The 18,553-nt window shown below is 45.5% G+C and overlaps 1 protein-coding gene across 1 annotated transcript; it reads left to right on the top strand.

Annotated features, from left to right (window-relative positions):
- Positions 1–1,480: 1,480 nt before the first annotated feature.
- Positions 1,481–18,043, top strand: DCUN1D5 (defective in cullin neddylation 1 domain containing 5). Its single transcript, XM_028726167.2, has 8 exons — positions 1,481–1,917; positions 9,510–9,601; positions 10,901–10,971; positions 12,600–12,691; positions 13,431–13,539; positions 13,622–13,726; positions 14,507–14,609; positions 15,282–18,043. The coding sequence occupies exons 1-8, from the start codon at positions 1,841–1,843 to the stop codon at positions 15,335–15,337; spliced, it is 705 nt and encodes a 234-aa protein (XP_028582000.1). The 5' UTR covers positions 1,481–1,840; the 3' UTR covers positions 15,338–18,043.
- Positions 18,044–18,553: the final 510 nt, after the last annotated feature.

Here is an 18,553-nt window from a genome sequence, read left to right as displayed (position 1 = left end):
GTGTGCGCGCGCCTTCCCAGGCCAGAGCAAGCGACGGCCGCTTTCCAGAACGCGAGATCGGCAATCGCCAGGCAGGTTCTGCGCGCCACGTGAAATATGAAAGCAAGCGGGGCTCGGATCGCCCAGGGCTAGTGTAGCGAGACTCCCGTTTGCTACTCCGGAAACAGCCCGAGGGAACTGCTGGGTTGTAGTTGGTTTTTATTTATTTATGTTAAACAACAGTTTAACTGAATGGATTGTTTTCTCTTTAAAAGTTTTTTGAAAAACAAACAATTGTACAGTACTGCGAGTTTGCATCATTGAATGAGTAACCAACATGCTGTTTCCTGAACAACATAAACTCTTTGGGCAACTTAAGTTGCAATTTGTTAACTCGCAGAGGTTGATGAATGGCAGGCAGCCAGGATGAAGCACACGACCCTCTCTCCGCTTATGGAGAGGACCATCACTGATTGTTATACTGTGGTGAAGCCCCGAATGCTGCCTAATCATATTGGGAGTCTAGTTGGTGGTAGCCCCGAAAGTGGCCTTTTCAGGTGCAAGGCAGAGCTGGGCTGGCTCAGGAGCCACCGGATTGTGAGGCCGGGGTGGACTTTAGCGATGCGGCGCCCTGAGCGAGGACAAAATTTGCCCCCGCCAAAAAAAATATTTTTTATTTTCACAGTACTGTACTGTAAATCCTTTTGTAATTTGCTTTTTACACGAATATTCTTCCTATTGCTATTTTGTACCGCCTGGGCTCGGCACACTGTATGTGGGGGAACTAACCGCAGGACCCTCAATCCGGCGCTGCTAAGGCTAAGGGCAAAAAAGAAAACAAGCCACCCCACACCTCACTTTCCACCTTGACCAGCAGGAGCCGGCTGGGCTTCAGATGCTGCTTCCCCGTAGAGACCTTGGGGCAGAGTGAAGCTTGCCTACAGCAAGCTTATTATTTATAACATAAGCCCGCCTTTGCCAGCCACTTTGGACTACAACTCCCATCAGCCCCCGTCCCCCAGGCAGGCTTATGGGAGTTGTAGTCCAAAGGACCAGATAGTGGGCTACAGCTCGCTTCCCCAGATGCGATGCCCTGACGCATTTCCTTGGGGTGCAACACCCCCTCCCCTTGACCTCCACTGGGCTTGCTCCTGAGTAAACATGCCTGCGGCTAACGGTGCTGCTTAACTAAGGGGGGGGGGGCTCGAGTCCTTAAAAAAAAAACACACGCGCGCGCGCAATTTTATTTTTAAAAAAAAGTAACGGGAGAGGGGAGCTGGGCGAAGCGCACGCTTATTGTCGGCTCACAACGCCCCGCTGTCCCCTCAGCGGCCTTGAGGCGGGCTACGTCACGACCTTTCCCCCCCGGGCGGGGCGGGGCCAGCGTGTTGGCTCCGCCCCCGTCTATTAGCTCCGCCCGGCGACGGGGGCAGGCTGGACGTGCCTTCGCTGCGAGGAGCGCGCGCGCGCGCGTTCGAGGCGCGCCTCTGTCACTTCCTGCTCCCGCCTCTCCGGGGCGGCGCGGCGCGTCTCCTCCTCCTCCTCCTCTTCCGCTCTTTACCGGCGTTGCCGCCGCCGCCGCCGCTTCTCCCTCAGGAAAGCTCTTTCTTTCGCTCCCCCCCCCCCATATTCCCCCCATCCCACACCTGAATCTACTAGGCGCGGCGGCGGCGGTGGCGACGAGCTGAGGGGAAGGAAGGCAAGAGCCGCGACGGCACCGGCAGCTTCTCCGCCGCCTCCTCCGCCTCCTCCTCCTCCTCCTCAGCCGCGAGGGAAGGAAGAGGCGGCGGCTCCCTCCCACTTTCCGAGGGGGCCCGCGGCCCTCCGCCTCCGCGCCCCCGTCCGGGGCGAACCGAGGGAGATGCCCGTGAAGAAGAAGCGCAAATCCTCGGGGCAGGCGGGGGACGAGACGGGCCTCAAGAAGTGCAAAATCAGCAGGTACCAACAGCCACCGCGGCGGCGGACGGGCCCAGCTCCGGGGGGGGGGGGGAACGAGCGGCTTCCCTTTCCCCCTCCTCACCCGTTGCCTTGGTGACACAAGGCGGGAGAGGGTCTTTTGTGATACCAGGAAGGCAGCCTTTAGCGAGGGGGGTTCCCCTCCCATCTTGCATTTGCACCCAGAGCTGCCATCTTAAATATTTGGGGGGGGGCAGGTAAGCCCCTTCCCACATAAATCACACGATGAGGCACATGAATGCTATTGGAATGGCAATGGCCTACAATTTGGGGTGGCGTTCCCCTCAAATATTTTAGGGGGGGGGGGGCTGAAGGGACCTCGAGTCCCTAGTTGGCTACTATGTTTGCACCTCACCTTTTCTGACACATAGGCCAGGTTGTACCCTATCCTTGCGCCAAGTGAAGCTTCCATAACTTATTGCAGGTTATGCATATCCTTTCATTTTTCACCCTTATATCTCTGCCCCGCCCTGAGCAAAACTTGGTATGTTTCTTGGGGCACCTTCACATACACACATGCACGCGCACACACGCACACACTCCTTCCCGTGTGTACCACTGAAGCAGTGTTGCGAACGTGCAGCTGTAGCTCTTCTATCAAGCAATGCATAATGCTGCAGTAGGCCTTTGTCAAATAGTTGCGCCTGCTTGTCTTGCGGCGCTGGTTCTGAACAGAAACACCAACAGCCTTTCTTTGCACCACCAGCCAGGCCCTATCTCATGAATGGACTTGATTCACTTTGTGTCCCCAGCCTGTAGATCTTGAATTGGCATTGCCTCATCGGAAGCCAGCTAATGCAGAGTCAGGCCATTCCCTCATGTAGCTTAGTATTGTCTACCAAGACCGGCAGCAGATCTCCATGGTTTTGAATGGGCATTTCCCAACCTTGTTCAATGACGCCAGTGGTTTAATGTGGGACGTTATGTGTGCAAAATATGTGCTGTAGCTCTCCCTCTCTAAGCTCTTGCCAAGCTGTGTCATAACTGGGTCATGTTGTGCTGGTTTATGATGCCAGACTTTGACAGCATCTCTAAAGAAAGGAGGTTCCCCACCTACTATTTCCAACTTCCTCCATGCAGCAGAATGAATCGCATAATGCTTTTATAGTGGTCTGTTCATGTTTATATAGTATTTTCAGAGTAACAGGATAGGTCTCTGCTCCAAGGTGCATACGTTCACTTCTCCTGTGAGGCCATTTCCCTGTGACAGAAATGCCTGTGTGCTTTATCTGTCCAGAGATAATCAACTCAATCCCTAAAGTTCTATCTACTTATCCTCTGCATGTCACATATGCTAATTCTATACAGCAGAAAGATGCAACCACCACTGCAGGAGCGCAGTCTGACTTCCAAAGACCTCCCATTTGGCTTCCACCATAGCATCTATACCAAGGTCTTACCCATCTCTATTATATATCTCAACCGTTTTCTCTAATGTAAACTAAGATACAGGGAAACAGTTCTTCAAATTACCCTCCAGAGTTATTTATCAGCACCCTTAACAAGCTGTAGTTCCCAGGATTCTCCATTACTGCTGAAGTAGTATACAAGTGCTCTGAAATTGTGGTGTATATGTGACCTCCAAGGAAGCGCTTAATGCAACCTTTATTGCTACCTTATTTTGCATGCTACTCTTATTTGAACAGTAGCAGTCAGTTGGGCAACATGGACAGGGCAGAGCAGTGTTGGTCATGTGCCTTCCCAACACCAGTGATTGCTGCTGGTCCCTGAGATGAGTGGGAAGCACAGCACAGTGTGGGTATGCTTGCAGGAGCACTGGATTGGCTTCACAGCATGCTGAGCTCCCTAGGCCTCTTCCTCTCAGGAACTGGCAATGATACTCAGTTCTGGGAATGCACATGAACAACCCTACCCTCCCTGCACCACCCCATCAACCTGTACTGTATTTTGCACTGCTTTGAGAAACCTTGATTTAGTGGCTTTTGTGTCAGACAAAGAGCAACTATTTGTTCCATAAATTAGGGTAACAATTCTGCTTATGCTACCAAACTCTAGATAGTCTCATATATCTAGTATAAAGTCTGTCTGGGTGTTAGGCCATTAGTTTCTCATGGCCATGTCCTACACATTGGAAAATCATGTTTTGTTTTATGTGTGGTAAGAAACTGTGTTCCCTACAAAGAGATACCGTATTTTTCGGACTATTGGACGCACCGGTCCATAGGACGCACCTAGATTTGGGGGGGGAAATAAAGGAGCCATGCCGAAGCTGCGCGCAGCTTTGGCATCGCTCTGGGAGCTTGCGGGGCTGGGGGAGGAGGAAGCCTTCCGCCAGCCTCCAAACCATGTCGGGAGACAGCGGGATGGCGCGCTGCGCCTCTCCCGCTGTCCCCCGAGTTTGCGGGGCTGGGCCAGCCTTCTAACCAAGTCGGAGGACAGCGGGAAGGGCGCGCTGCGCCCCTGCCGCTGTCTCCCGAGTTTGCGGGGCTGGCGACGGGGAGGAGCAGGCTTCTCCCCCCGCCAGCCTTCTAGACAAGTCGGGGGACAGCGGGAAAGGCGCGCTGCGCCTCTCCCGCTGTCCCCCGAGTTTGCGGGGCTGGCAACGGGGAGGAGCAGGCTTCTCCCCCCGCCAGCCTTCTAGCCAAGTCGGGGGACAGCGGGAAGGGCGCGCTGCGCCTCTCCCGCTGTCCCCCGAGCTTGTGGGGCTGGCGGTGGGGCTCTCCTGAGGCTTGCTTCTCTCACCCCCAGCCTCCAGATCAGGTCGGGGAATAGCGGGATGGCGGAGCACCGCCATCCCGCTATTCCCCGACCTGATCTGGAAGTTGTGGGGCTGGGGGGGGGGAGAAGCAGGCTTGCTCCTCCCACCCCCAGCCTCCAGATCAGGTCGGGGAATAGCGGGATGGCGGAGCGCCGCCATCCCGCTATTCCACGACCTGATCTGGAGGTTGTGGGGCTGGGGGGGGGAGAAGCAGGCTTGCTTCTCCCACCCCCAGCCTCCAGATCAGGTCGGGGAATAGCGGGATGGCGGAGCGCCGCCATCCCGCTATTCCCCGACCTGATCTGGAGGTTGTGGGGCTGGGGGGGGGGGAGAAGCAGGCTTGCTCCTCCCACCCCCAGCCTCCAGATCAGGTCGGGGAATAGCGGGATGGCGGAGCGCCGCCATCCCGCTATTCCCCGACCTGATCTGGAGGTTGTGGGGCTGGGGGGGGGGAGAAGCAGGCTTGCTTCTCCCACCCCCAGCCTCCAGATCAGGTCGGGGAATAGCGGGATGGCGGAGCGCCGCCATCCCACTATTCCCCGACCTGATCTGGAGGTTGTGGGGCTGGGGGGGGGGAGAAGCAGGCTTGCTCCTCCCACCCCCAGCCTCCAGATCAGGTCGGGGAATAGCGGGATGGCGGAGCGCCGCCATCCCGCTATTTCCCGACCTGATCTGGAGGTTGTGGGGCTGGGGGGGGGGAGAAGCAGGCTTGCTCCTCCCACCCCCAGCCTCCAGATCAGGTCGGGGAATAGCGGGATGGCGGCGCTTCGCCATCCCCCTATCCCCCGAGCTTGTGGGGCTGGGGGGGGAGAAGCAGGCTTGCTTCTCCCCCCGCCAGCCTCCAGATCAGGTCGGGGAATAGCGGGGTGGCGGCTCTGCGCCTCCCCGCTGTCCCCAGCTTTTGGGTGCAGGCTGCTGCCCGCAAGCCTTGCGAGCCCGCGGGACATCCCGCCGGGCTTGCAAGACTTGGGATAGCTTCCTGAAGCCTGGAGAGCGAGAGGGGTCGGTGCGCACGGACCCCTCTCGCTCTCCAGGCTTCAGCAAAAGCCTGCATTCGCACCATAGGACGCACACACATTTCCCCTTCATTTTTGGAGGGGAAAAAGTGCGTCCTATAGTGCGAAAAATACGGTACTTGCCATTAGATTTCTTATTACACATATAGCCAAATGCTTGCACAAATCAGTATCTGTTGCTAAGTGCAAGTTACACCATTGTTCTACATTCAGACTATTGGATTTTAATTTCCTGGTAGCAGTTTTGTTTTTTTTACTAAATATGCACCAATGTAATATAATCAAATATGCTGGTATTGCAGATGGAAGCAGTGGCAGAAATATTCAACCAATCTCCTTTACTGGCATAAAAAGTGCATTATATACATGGATCAGAACACAACACAGTTAATGAAACATGGTAGGAGATACTTTAGGATAAAACTGTCCAGACAACATGAGGTACGAAGATGGCTCTTAGGATCTATGGTGACGTAATTTCATAGGGCCACTCAAAAATCTTGCCACATTCCAGATAGCAGAAATATTTAGAATGATGCATTGAAATACATTTGGGATAGCCAGGTTGCAACTTTCATCTCTTGCCTGCCCCCCAGCTCAGAATATAGATTCAGCCATCCCCTTCACGTTCTGTCATCTGTCTTCCCTTCTAGCTTGCATCAGGACAGATTTCTTAAATAAGAGGAAGGAGAAAATGGTCAATGAGTGGAGTGAGCAGTGGCTGCAGCAGAACAAAATGTCTATAGTTCTTTCAGTGTCCACAGCATTTTAGAGTACAGTGAAGCAAGTCCTTGCCCAGAGGAGCTTACCATCTGACATTCAACGTGAGGGATACTAACAGAGCAGCAGGAGGAAAGTGGAGACAGAGGCAAATAGTGAAGCAATTTGGGGCAGCTTTAGCTACATATGTGTTGGCTGTTAGTGGATGCGTTTCTGACAATCCAGTTACCCAGGTTGCCATTTGTCATGCGCAGAAGTCAACATGATTCTAAAGGCATCTGTGCAGATATCATATGCACAAAATTGGCAACACCATGAATAGTAAATTCTTGCACTTTGCTTTTCTGTACTTGAAGCTATGTTTAATTATCCATTCAGGAACAGAATGGATTAGATGCTTCACTTTAAACATCAAATTGTCAAGTGCTTGTTAGCAGCAACAGTTGAGTGAAGTGCAGCACTGTTACGACTTCCATTAAAATACTCACTTCATGGGGTATGAGTGTTCAGCGGCACCTGGGATTCAGACTTTCAGTTAAACCTGAAACTTTGTTTTCAGATGAAACTGCTAGTCACAGATACCATTATTACATGACATGTAAAAACCATTGACTCTTAGCTGCCATGTACAGTTGAGAAGACATATGTTTTTAAGGCTGAAAACTAGAAAACAAGTCCCTTTGCATTTAGTAGGGCATACAGTCAAGGTAACATAATTAAGATGAAACCATTACAACAATTTTATTCTGTTCCCTGCCTTTAGGATAAGGTTTCAAACTGCCTACAAAAGACTTGAAACATTAAAAACAGCACTCAAGGCACCATAACATAATATAAAGACAGGGATATAAAGTCATCCTGAACTCATTCAGTTGCCAGTCCACCACCAAATGAAACAAGTAACTTGCTTTCCTGAGTGAATGGATAGTAAAAGCTAGAGTCCCCTTCAGGTTGTAACAGATTTCACACAGTTTGAGGTTCTAGTAAGTAGCCAGTCCATTTCCGTGGCCAAAGAACTTCATTATGTCAAATAGGTTAGGTTCAGAACAACAGAGGGTTTAATGTTAGCGATTGCTGAGAATATATTTTGCATAGTTCATCAACATTAATTTACATCTATGATCACTGCTATGTCAGGCCAGAAAGTAATAGAAAATGCTTGTCCGAGGGCAGAGCTTTTTCCTCGATTTCCCATGGATCATTTTGTTTATCCTTTGTTCTACAATTAAACTAGTATTGGTGCCTGTACTTGCAAGCAATGTTGTGCATAACAGTTAGTGGTCATGATAGGGATGCAGATCCCCATATGCTTCAGAAGGCACATCCAGTAGTTTGCCTAGAGGAGATGTACATCAAGATCTGCATCAGTTATAGTTACTTCCAAATCCAGAACTCCTTTGCTCAGCGGTGTATCTGAATGGCAGTGCAGTTTTCAAAGTTTTCTAAGATACTTAGTTATTTTAACTATTAAGTGCACTTTGTGAGGACCTACCGTATTTTTCTCTCTATTACACGCAGATTTTTTCTCCTAAAAAGGAAGGGGAAATGTCTGTGCGTGTTAAGGAGCGAATGTGGGGGGGGTCCCTGGAGCCGATTAGGGGAGCGCAGGAACAAAAATCAGCAAAAATCAAATCGTGCGTTGTGTCGGAGAGGGAAACCTGAAAAGAGGAAGTGGTTGCTTTCCTGCATTCTGCCTCAGGGTCTTACTGCCCACCCTCCTCTGTTTCGTTGCTGTGTTTGCTCAAACGGAACAAAGAGCAGGCAAATCCCCTCCCCTCCAGGCAAGCAGAGGGGAAAGCAGAGGTCTTTCCTTCTAATTCCTCTCCGTGCTCCTCGCAGGCAGCCAGAAAACATGCAGGAGGAGAGAGAGAGCTGGCTTCGGTTTGGGGAAACTTTTGCCTTTCTTTCCTCCCTCCCGTTAAATCCCTCTCCTGCTTTCTTAGCCAGCTGCTTCTCTGCACACCGCTCTCTTGTCCCTTCTGTGTTTTTCCTTCACTCCCCACTTAAAATGTAGTTACAAAGCATGGATCCACATGGATCCTCAGGATCTTTGCATTGGGCCACCCCAAATTCACCATCAGATCACATAGCAGCCTGCCCCCCCAAAATCACACACCCACTGTTGCCTGGGGCTGCAATGGTGCAAAAACGTGGTTAAAAAGCATGGATCCACATGGATCCTCAGGATCTTTGCATTGGGCCACCCCAAATTCACCATCAGATCACATAGCAGCCTGCCCCCCAAAAATCACACACCCACTGTTGCCTGGGGCTGCAGTGGTGCAAAAATGTGGTTAAAAAGCATGGATCCACATGGATCCTCAGGATCTTTGCATTGAGCTACCCCAAATTCACCATCAGATCACATGTCTGTGGCCACAGCATGAAGCACAAAAATGATACATCCACTGTTTCATTCAGAATTTTTTTCCTTGTTTTCCTCCTCTAAAAATGATGTGTGTGTTATGGTCAGGTGCGTGTTATAGAGCGAAAAATACGGTAAATTATTTCTGATTTCAAACATACAGTGCTGCCTAAAACTATAGTTTAAAACAAACTGGTTAATGTGAATGAGCAGCATGTTGGTGCACACTGTTCAAAAGTTCCCATGTTGCTCCTGCTGCTGCCACACCATAAACAAAATAAGCCGGAGTTTGGCTTGTCGTGTCATCCAAACCCCAGCTTGTGATTTCTCTCCAAGCAAGCATTTAACCAAGGTTTGTTCTCGTTCATGGTTTAGTTGGAGAGAAACAAACCCTGAGCCTGAGTTTTGATGACATGACAAGCCAGACTCTGCAGCGGGATAGGAACGAAGCTGGAATCTTTGAGCAGCCTGCATTGTATTGCTGTTTGTTTCTTTGAAATGTGGAATACCTATGTGTTTACTTAAAGACGAAGAAGCAAGGAATACTCTCAATCTGACATTCTGAAACTGTAAACACTCTGAAACTTTTAAAACTCAGCAAGTCATGATCAAACAGTACACATTCATTTTAGGTATACTTTGGGGTGGTTGCTGGTTTTTTTTAAAAAAAAGTGTGCCTGTTTTTAATAACTTGCTATTGGGAATTTTCCCAAGAAGTGATATTTACTGTAGGTTTTTTTTATGTCTTCATAAGCTACTGCAGGTCTCAAGCTTCTAGTAAAGTGATAAGTGGGGAGGAGCATTTTTCAAGCAAGAAGTGCCTGGCTTGGTTTTATGAATATGCAGGTATGAAGCTGGTACATTTCTAAACTCTAGTTTTTGCTTCACTTATTTAGTAATAATTGATAGCTGTTTCTTTCCTCCTCAAAATAACTACGTATTTTTTGGTCTATAAGACTCACTTTTCCCCTCGTGTGCATCTTATGGAGCAAATGCAGGCTGCACAGCTATCCCAGAAGCCAGAACAGCAAGAGGGATCACTGCTTTCACTGCACAGCGATCCCTCTCGCTGTTCTGGCTTCTGGGATTCAGAATATTTTTTTTCTTGTTTTCCTCCTCCAAAAACTATGGGTTTTGTCTTATGGTCTGGTGAGTCTTATAAAGCGAAAAATACGGTATTTCACTTACACTTACTTAAGCATAATGGGGGGGGGGCATTTGTCCACAGTGTCCAATTTTTTAAAACCGCTTGAAGCTTGCAAGACAGCCTTGCAAACAATTACTGAAGGAATGATTGCTTACCTTAACATTGTTTGCCTGTCTGTCCCTTCTACCCAAAAGTCCATGAGGTTCACTGCTGGCACTTGTCAGTCAACAGTAAAAGGCCATTCTTATCTCAGGCTATGTTTTTGTTTCACTCATAAACATCTACTGACCCTTAAGGAAATACTGAAGCATCAAGAATTTGGATCCTCTTGAGAAGAACACCAGTTTGGGATGATTATATCTCTCTCCAAACTGCAGAATTATGTTTTAATGTGTCTTTGTATGTAAGTGAATGAGAGCCTGTTTTGTGTAATCAGATACGCTGCACTAACCACTTAGCTTGTTTAAACCTCTGTGCTTTCACAGAAAAGGGGTTAATCTGAGGCTGAACTGAAAGCATTGAAGAGAGTCCCTTGAATAATTGCCTCTGTTTGTTCAGAACTGTAAATAGTGGCATGACATTCCCTCAGGCATACTGAGGTGGTTGAAATTTGGCTATCTCACTCCAAACACACAGTGAACTGAGTTGATGAACTGGAGGACATGCTTCTCAGTTAGGACTCTTGGTTCAGGATAGTAGTCCTAAACCAAATATATCCAACAATGTATTGCTTAAATTGGTCTTGTGACATTTGCAGCCGTGTGTTGAGTGGCATTGTTCTAGGTCCAGGGACCCCAGGTGTCTGAACAACTGGGTTAGGGACAATTTATAGTAGATAACTGGCACAAAGGCAGGGAGTGCTTAACCCTTCCTGTGTCTGTTAATATCTCTGAGCCAATCCAAATATGGATGTGCTGCCAAGCATTTTGTCTGATCAGAAGTAAGACTAGTATGATATTTGAATGGCATGTGTTAGCTTGCTTTCTTTTGTTTTGAAGGTGATGATGAAGTGGTAGGGCCAGAAGGAATGGAGAAATTCTGTGAGGACATTGGCGTTGAACCTGAAAATGTAAGTCTTGTCCCTAAAGACCAATATGCTATTTCCTGCAAATCGTTAGACTCAGATTTTCAAGTCTTCCTCCTCCTCCCCAACAAACGTCTTCTTCACTTGCATTGTGCATTAATTTTACTGATGGAAATTGATGTGCTTAACCCCTCCCCATTCACCAGTTCTCCAATACACATGCCTCTTCATCAGATTTCTATGCTGCCTTTCCATAACATGATGTTTAGAGTGACTCACAGTAGCTGTGCAAGCAGCTACAAAATATTGAAGTAGACCAAAAATATTTATAACTATATATGTGTGTGTGTGCGCGCGCGCTGAACACACCAAATTCTTAATAGAAATGGTTGTTTAATAAATAACAATATCTAGGGGTCTGTAATTTTGGCTGGTCTTGGTATCCAAATCAGAGATTGTGGTCACCAGATTTCTCTCCCCTTCCAGTCCAATAAATCCTCCCCGCCACCCTTTCTGTACGAGAGGAAGGTGAGGTGTCTGTTGTTAGTTGAGTGCCTCCATGCATCTACAGCCAAGCCAGCCTTCTACCAGCCTTTCCTATAGGAAAAGCCAGGAAGGAGCAGACCAGCTTGGGTGCTCAGAGGAGTGTTACACCAGACAGCTCCTCAGTGAAGCAGCCAAACAACCCCAGTTTACCTCGCAATCTTGGATCACCCCGTAACTGCTAGGCTGATATATACTGTATTTGCACACCCCTCCACAGCTTCAAATTTTACAAGAAGTCTGGTCACCTGTCTCCTTGTTCACAAGGCAGCTGCACAGTTGCCGTGATGACCAGAAATATTGAGACCTGATATTACAGTAATGTACACCTTTAGTTAACGGTTACTTTGTATCAGAAAACTCAAGAATAGCAATTGGTTTATTTTCTTACATATGAAACTATATATTGCAATAACTACCTAACAAAATGGTTTTGCATTACCTCTACAAACACAGGTTTGGTTACATCTTTGCCAAGATAACGCCACAAAACTTAAGGGGGGAAGTCTTCTGCAGTTGAGCTAATTTTAAATCACATCTTCATTTTTAATCCTTTGGATTTGTATTGCTGTTCAGAGAAAATAAACCAGGTGTTAAATAGATAGTGTTTTTCTTGTAAACATATGTTATTAAATTACTATTGGAGCATCTTTCCAGATGTTGGTCTGAAGCTACTTACATAAAAAATACAAAGTATAATCTGTACAACAAACATAAAACTATAAGAATCCCCCCCAAAACAACCAAGGCAGTCAGACAATTAAAATCAATAGCAAAAAATAGTCAGGATGCAAAACAACAATCATCAATATATTTCTGTCCTGATTGGTCTTCATTAGTACCTGTGGGACAGAACAGCATGCCTGTCAGAAGAGGTATGTCATTAGGACCTTCCAAAAGGCTTGAAGCATAGGAGCCTGCCATAGATCCGCTGGCAGGAAGTTCCAAAACCATGGAACAACCATGGAAAAGGCTCTCTCCCTCATGGCGCCCAACCTTGTTGATGTAGGAAATGAACACATGAGGAGGGTCTCCATTATAGATCTCCAGGTGCAGCAGGCAGAAACAGGTGCAGGCAGTCCATCAGATATCTTGAATTTTAATTTCTCCCTTTTCCCATTCCCATACAGATTATTATGCTAGTTTTAGCCTGGAAACTGGAGGCTGAAAGCATGGGATTTTTTACAAAGGAAGAATGGTTAAAGGGGATGACCTCATTACAGTAAGCTTTTTATATTTGAAATCATCTTCATGCATGGCTGAAAGGGCAAACTTTTTCTACAGAACCTTAGCAAAGAGCACGGCAGATGGAATGTTGGGCACTATTATCAAGAGGGCTTTTGGCTTTGACTGGAAAGGTCCTGTCACTTTCTGGTGCTCCTAACTTAAAGACCACTGAACTTTGTGTTGAACTCTACTTTTAAAAAAATATCAGAAAAGCAAGTACTCCTATGAAGTATTGCTGTGTGATTTATACAGTTGTAAAAAAAAAAAAAATCAACTTGCAGGCTGTTTGATGCATAATAATATTTCTCCTATTTTATCTGGCTGGGGCTGATAGGAGTTATAGTCCAAAACAAATGAAGAGCACCACGTTGAGGAAAGCTGAACGAGAGTAATAATGTCCTCCCCACTGAAGTCCTAGGTCAATTGGTGGTTAGAGCAGGCATCTTTTTGGCAGCCAAGAGGGAAGGAAGCTCACTGCAGCTATTTCTTCACTGGTCAGTGAGGCCAGACAGGGTAGACAGGGTACAACCTTCCAGTATTCCTTGTTCCAAGAATGTCCTTTGAACCTCTATTTGTATATTCTCTGTAGAAACAGCCCTAACCCTGGTAGTTTAAATACTTTTCTACTATTTTGTTAAAAGTGTGCATTGAAAAAGTGTATTTTATATACTTCTGTCTCCTCTCCCCCCAAAAAAGAATGTTTGGCATGTAATTTTTTAATTTTTTATTTTAAGATGTGACTGCACAGAAAAGCTGCAGAGTAAATTTGATTTTTTGCGCTCTCAACTGAATGATATTTCAACATTTAAGAACATCTACAGATATGCCTTCGATTTTGCAAGGGTAAGTGCATCTTCTCCTTATAAAAACATGCAAGGAACTTGCCATTTATATCTGAGTGCTGCCTTTTTTAAAATCTCTTTAGGATAAAGACCAGAGAAGTCTGGATATTGACACTGCAAAATCTATGTTAGCTCTTCTACTTGGAAGAACGTGGCCTCTGTTTTCAGTATTTTACCAATACTTGGAGGTAAGCACACATTTAAAAAAATAAAAGGTGTTGCAAATTTCATTTGCCTTGTGAATAGGTCTACAAAAACACCGTAAATAACAACAAAAACAAAATCTCAGCTGATCTCCAGTTTATGAATGTGTACCTTCTTGGTCTCACTATAGGCAATCCAGTGAGGCAGTTTAAGCCTTTTTTCATTTCCTCTTTGCTTTTGGAATGGGAGACAGTGCCTCTATTTCTATACGCACTCAGTTCCTTAGTTCCATTTCTATACTGACCATCAACCAAATTTCATCTGCTGAGTGGTTATGTCCACCCTACCTTCATATTTCACAAGAAATGTTTGGGTTCCTACATATGTTTCGACCCCTTAGAAACAAAATATTTTATGATTGTTGGAACTACTTTAGAATGGACAAGCAGAATTAGATTTGCATGACATCACCACTAGGTGGGTCTTGTGGATAAGATGTTGGAACTTCCTGTGCTTTCTATATCAACTTCAGCTCCTGTTGCTTATGCATATCAACCCCATTGCCTTTCTGTGCCACATGATGTCATTTGCTACCAGCTGCCCTTTTCCATGTTTGCATGCCTTCCTTTGAGCCTTGCACAACATTGCTCCCCATTCCCAGGCAATAAATCTTCAAGGCGGCTCCTCCACCCCACACCTGCTTCTTCCTCAAACATTTCCTCAGCTACTGTAATAACTTGGCTTGTGCAAAGAAAACTGAACACATTATTGTTCCTAAATGCAACACATTGCGGGCTGAGACCTGATGTCTTATTTTTCTGCAGCAGTCAAAATACAGAGTAATTAACAAAGATCAGTGGTACAATGTGTTAGAATTCAGCAGAACTGTCCATGCAGATCTTAGCAACTATGATGAAGATGGGGCATGTGAGTATTCCCGTTTCAATTAAAATACTCTAAGTGATACTTTAATCCCCACAGATTTATCTCTCAGTCTCAGGCACTGAAATCAGGAAATAAAAATCCGTCTGCCTTTTCTTTGGAGATCCTCTCTAAATAGGCAGAGTTATCCTCTCTGAAGAGCAGGCAGAGGAATCTTTTACCCCCAGTGTAAGCACTAAGCAGTGCTAAGATTGAAGGGAATGTCCCCTGCCTCCTCTTTAAAGGGTAGGATCCTCCCCCCAACCCACCACTGGAGAGCAGGTGAGTGGGAATGCTGCCTTTTACGTTGATCCTTCTGTGCAAATGAAAGGCAGGATTTTCTCTCACTCCCTCCGCAGTACTGCAATGGGTAAGGCTGGAAGTGCTGCATGTGTACATGCATCTCTGCATATTTGTGTGAGAGTGTATGTGTGAGTATATGTGAGGTGGTATATGCCTAGCGAATGTGGGTGCTGCATACGTGAGAGTCGTGTAGTATGTGCACAGATACATTAACCTCCCCACTGCTGAGATGTGGCCCTCAGGGGTGACTGAAACAGGTTAGCCACTCCTGAGCAAGAGCTACATGTTAAGATGATTTAAGACATAATTCTTTCTGTCTTTGTTATGATTCAACTAAAACGCAACATGTTATAACTGGCATTATTTCTTCTGCAGGGCCTGTTCTTCTTGATGAATTTGTGGAGTGGCAAAAGGTTCGCCAAGCATCATAGCAAGAGCAGCTTTGAAGAAGGTGCTGGATCTTGTGATGTTGCAAAAACTGAGTCAAAACCAAGGGTTGCGTTCACATCCTTATGAACTTTAGTCATTTTTTTCCTTTTATTTTTAAAGGAAGCCTTGTTACATGTGAAATGGGCATTGAACCACACCTCTTCTGAGACTGAAAATTGGAGAGTTTCGTCTTAAGTTTCTAGCATTTCAGAACAATAAAGATTCAGATTTGTAACAGTCTTAAAAGTGAAGGATATCCCTTGAATATGACTGTGGTTTCCATGTTCAAAACCAAAACATTGTAGAGTGCATCAGAAGTATCTTGTATGAGTGTTTGAATCCTGGAGATGTGTTTAAAATTGTAGTTGTAAAGGAATCTGATATGGTAGGTCGCTGATGAAATGATTGTTTTTAGGAAGAAATGTTAACGTCGAAGCCTTGGCTGGTGTTTTGCCAACACCCACCATCGCTTGTGCCATAGTTTACAGCTTCATATGGAGACATGGCCTTAAAATATTTTTTTCTGCCGTTCCCAACATTTTGTCTTCTAATGAAACATTCATAATTGTCTTAATTATGAATTAACTTAAAAGGTACTAAAAGGATGGTGATGTCTGTAGCATCTGTAGGACCTTGAAAACATTAAACTTGTGTTTGATTAGAAACTGGCTTAAATATTAAAAAAAAAAAAACCCTAAGAAGGCAGAGCTAGAACTTCAATGAAAACACTGCAGATGATCCTCCTTCCTCTTCATCTCCTAATGTGGGACCTTTGGTTTTATTACCTGATTTCATGTGTCTACTTAGCCTGAACTAAGAAAAGTTGCCGTATCCTCATGTGTTTCATAGCCATTTAGCAAGAACATGAAAAGGCACAGTTGTGTGTGCTGAGTTGCATTGAAAATCAAGGCATGTGCGGAAAGCTGAACTCAGCTATCTCTCTTGTTTATTATTTGAGCACCATCATAACTGCCATAACCTTCAAATTCTACTTCCATATATCTTGAGACAGAGAGATTGGCTGTTTAGTCTGTCAAACAGGAATTCCCAAGGCCTATTTTGTAATAAATAAATGTACGGGGTGAAATGGCAACAAGTTGGCATGGTGAATGTTAAAGAAATCATTTGCATCCCTTCTTCCACTCAGGATGCTATTTCTGTTTACATCATCATCCTTTTAGCATATCTAGGTCAACTTTATTAATTGCCCCCATAGCTTACCCATGCTAGGTGAGACATGGTAGTATTTGGCTCAGGATAATGAGAAATGTGCTGTGTGCACTGTAAGCAGGTTCAGGTAGTACAAGATATCCAGAATGTTTTGTCCAGACAAGATGTTGCTTTGGTGCATTTCCCCCCTTCTGATCATAGAGTCCTTAAGTATCTGTTTTGGGTATTCAATAGAAAAGGGCTATTTCTTTTGCAGCTCTGCCAGCTGTTCAGGTGTATGTGACCCAAGTTAGTCATTGGAATTGTTTTGCGTCATCTTATAGGGATGACCTTACACTGTGTTATTTTGCTTTTCTGTAATTCTGCACAGGAAAAAGGAGATTGGAGTGAGGGGAAGCATCTTAACATTTCAAACTTGCTGCTCTTACTTCATTGCTTGTGTTAATGTGTATGCCATTACATTTTAGATAACCTTGGGAGAGTTCTTAGACTCATATGAACATGGTCTGTACCAGTTTTTTGTTTTTGTATTGACATAGCCACTTATTAATATTTGATGCCATACCATCCTAAGTCTGCAGTCTTAAGCATATTTCACCTGGGAGCGAGTCCCATTGAACTTGGCGGTTCTGGGCTGCAAGTTTGTGCATCAAAAGAACACTGTTGGACAGTACAAGATGGCTATTTGATTACCTCCAGAGTGCGAGTGGGCAGAAGAAAATGCATTATCAGATTAATATCGTGGATATGAAAAATGCTGCAGTGTGTCTAAATGAGACATGAGATGTTTTCTTTAAGAGATTGCTTTTGCAAAGTGCTATTTACTGTTCCAAACCCAAATCCTCGGTAAAATCTTTTTTGGTGTTTCCCAGGACAGGCTATGATTTAGGATGATGTCTTTCCCAAAAGAGGGCAATGCAGCCTTTAAAAGAAGTACAGCCACGAGGGAGGCCTGTCACAGTTGGCACTGGACTGGCCTCTGGTATGGGCACTTTCTCGCGCTCTGATACCGATGGGATGGAGCAGCTTGAAATTGCATCTAGTGATAAGGCACAGGTCGCCACAAGGTCATTCTCTTCCCCTGGTTTTTTGCCATGGTGCTTCCCCTCCAACATGTCCCCATCCTAATTACGTCTTCAGTGATATGCACAATCTCTTGGGGATTAAACCCCGAAGAAAATGGGGCAGACCTCAGAGCAAGCATGCATAGGATTGAACCATCAAGTCATCCTAATTGGCATCCAGTCCTTTGTGTTGTGCTTTAGAAAACCTTTCTCTCAGGTTTTTAAAGTCTCAAGATACGAATCAGGAAAGCGCAACTATGTTTATAATGTAAACAAAACCATCTTTTAATTCAAGTGATTAATTAAAAAAAACTAGCCCAAAGGAGCTGGTATTAACATGGTAAATCGACAGACTGTTGTTTCCACCATTGCCAGTGTCTTTACTTAATGTGAAGGTATCAACTTGCTGTGTATGACTTGTATCTCTGAGGTTTTATCACTATTCTTATAATAAAACCATGTTTCAGGGATTTAGACCTTGTTTCTTGTGAGTGGTTTTTAAAATACCAATATACTATTAAAATGATAATGGGTGTGTGTTACATGTTCAGAGTCACTTCTGCAAGAAGATAGAATTTCGTTGAGAGAAGCTTTTCCATATTGCTTTTTGTTTTTAAAGTAAAGACAGAGAGAAAGAAAAGTATTCAGTGTTCAGTTATCAGACACTAATTAAAACTGGAATACAGTGGTGCCTCGCAAGACGAAATTAATTCGTTCCGCGAGTTTTGTCGTCTTGCGATTTTTTTCGTCTTGCGAAGCACGGTGTCGGAAAAGTTTTGGAAAAGCTTCAAAAATCACCAAAGTCTTCAAAAACCTCAAAAAAGGCTACCACACCGCATGCTATGAGTTGCTCCTCGAAGTCAAGTCGCAACTGTATTAACGGTGTTAAGAAAAAGGAAACAAACTTGCAAGACGTTTCCGTCTTGCGAAGCAAGCCCATAGGGAAAATCGTCTTGCGAAGCAGCTCAAAAAACAAAAAACCCT

Source organism: Podarcis muralis, chromosome 4 (assembly GCF_964188315.1).
Source record: "Podarcis muralis chromosome 4, rPodMur119.hap1.1, whole genome shotgun sequence".
NCBI lineage: Eukaryota > Metazoa > Chordata > Lepidosauria > Squamata > Lacertidae > Podarcis > Podarcis muralis.
Note: the sequence above shows the minus strand (reverse complement) of the source record. Positions and strands in the feature narration are given on the sequence as shown.

Excerpts from the sequence above, each read along its gene's own strand:
- DCUN1D5 (XM_028726167.2), top strand. The coding sequence starts at position 1,841 with ATGCCCGTGAAGAAGAAGCGCAAATCCTCGGGGCAGGCGGGGGACGAG. Across the intron at positions 13,540-13,621 it reads ATGCCTTCGATTTTGCAAGG|GATAAAGACCAGAGAAGTCT; the intron begins GTAAGTGCATCT and ends AAATCTCTTTAG. Across the intron at positions 14,610-15,281 it reads CTATGATGAAGATGGGGCAT|GGCCTGTTCTTCTTGATGAA; the intron begins GTGAGTATTCCC and ends TTTCTTCTGCAG.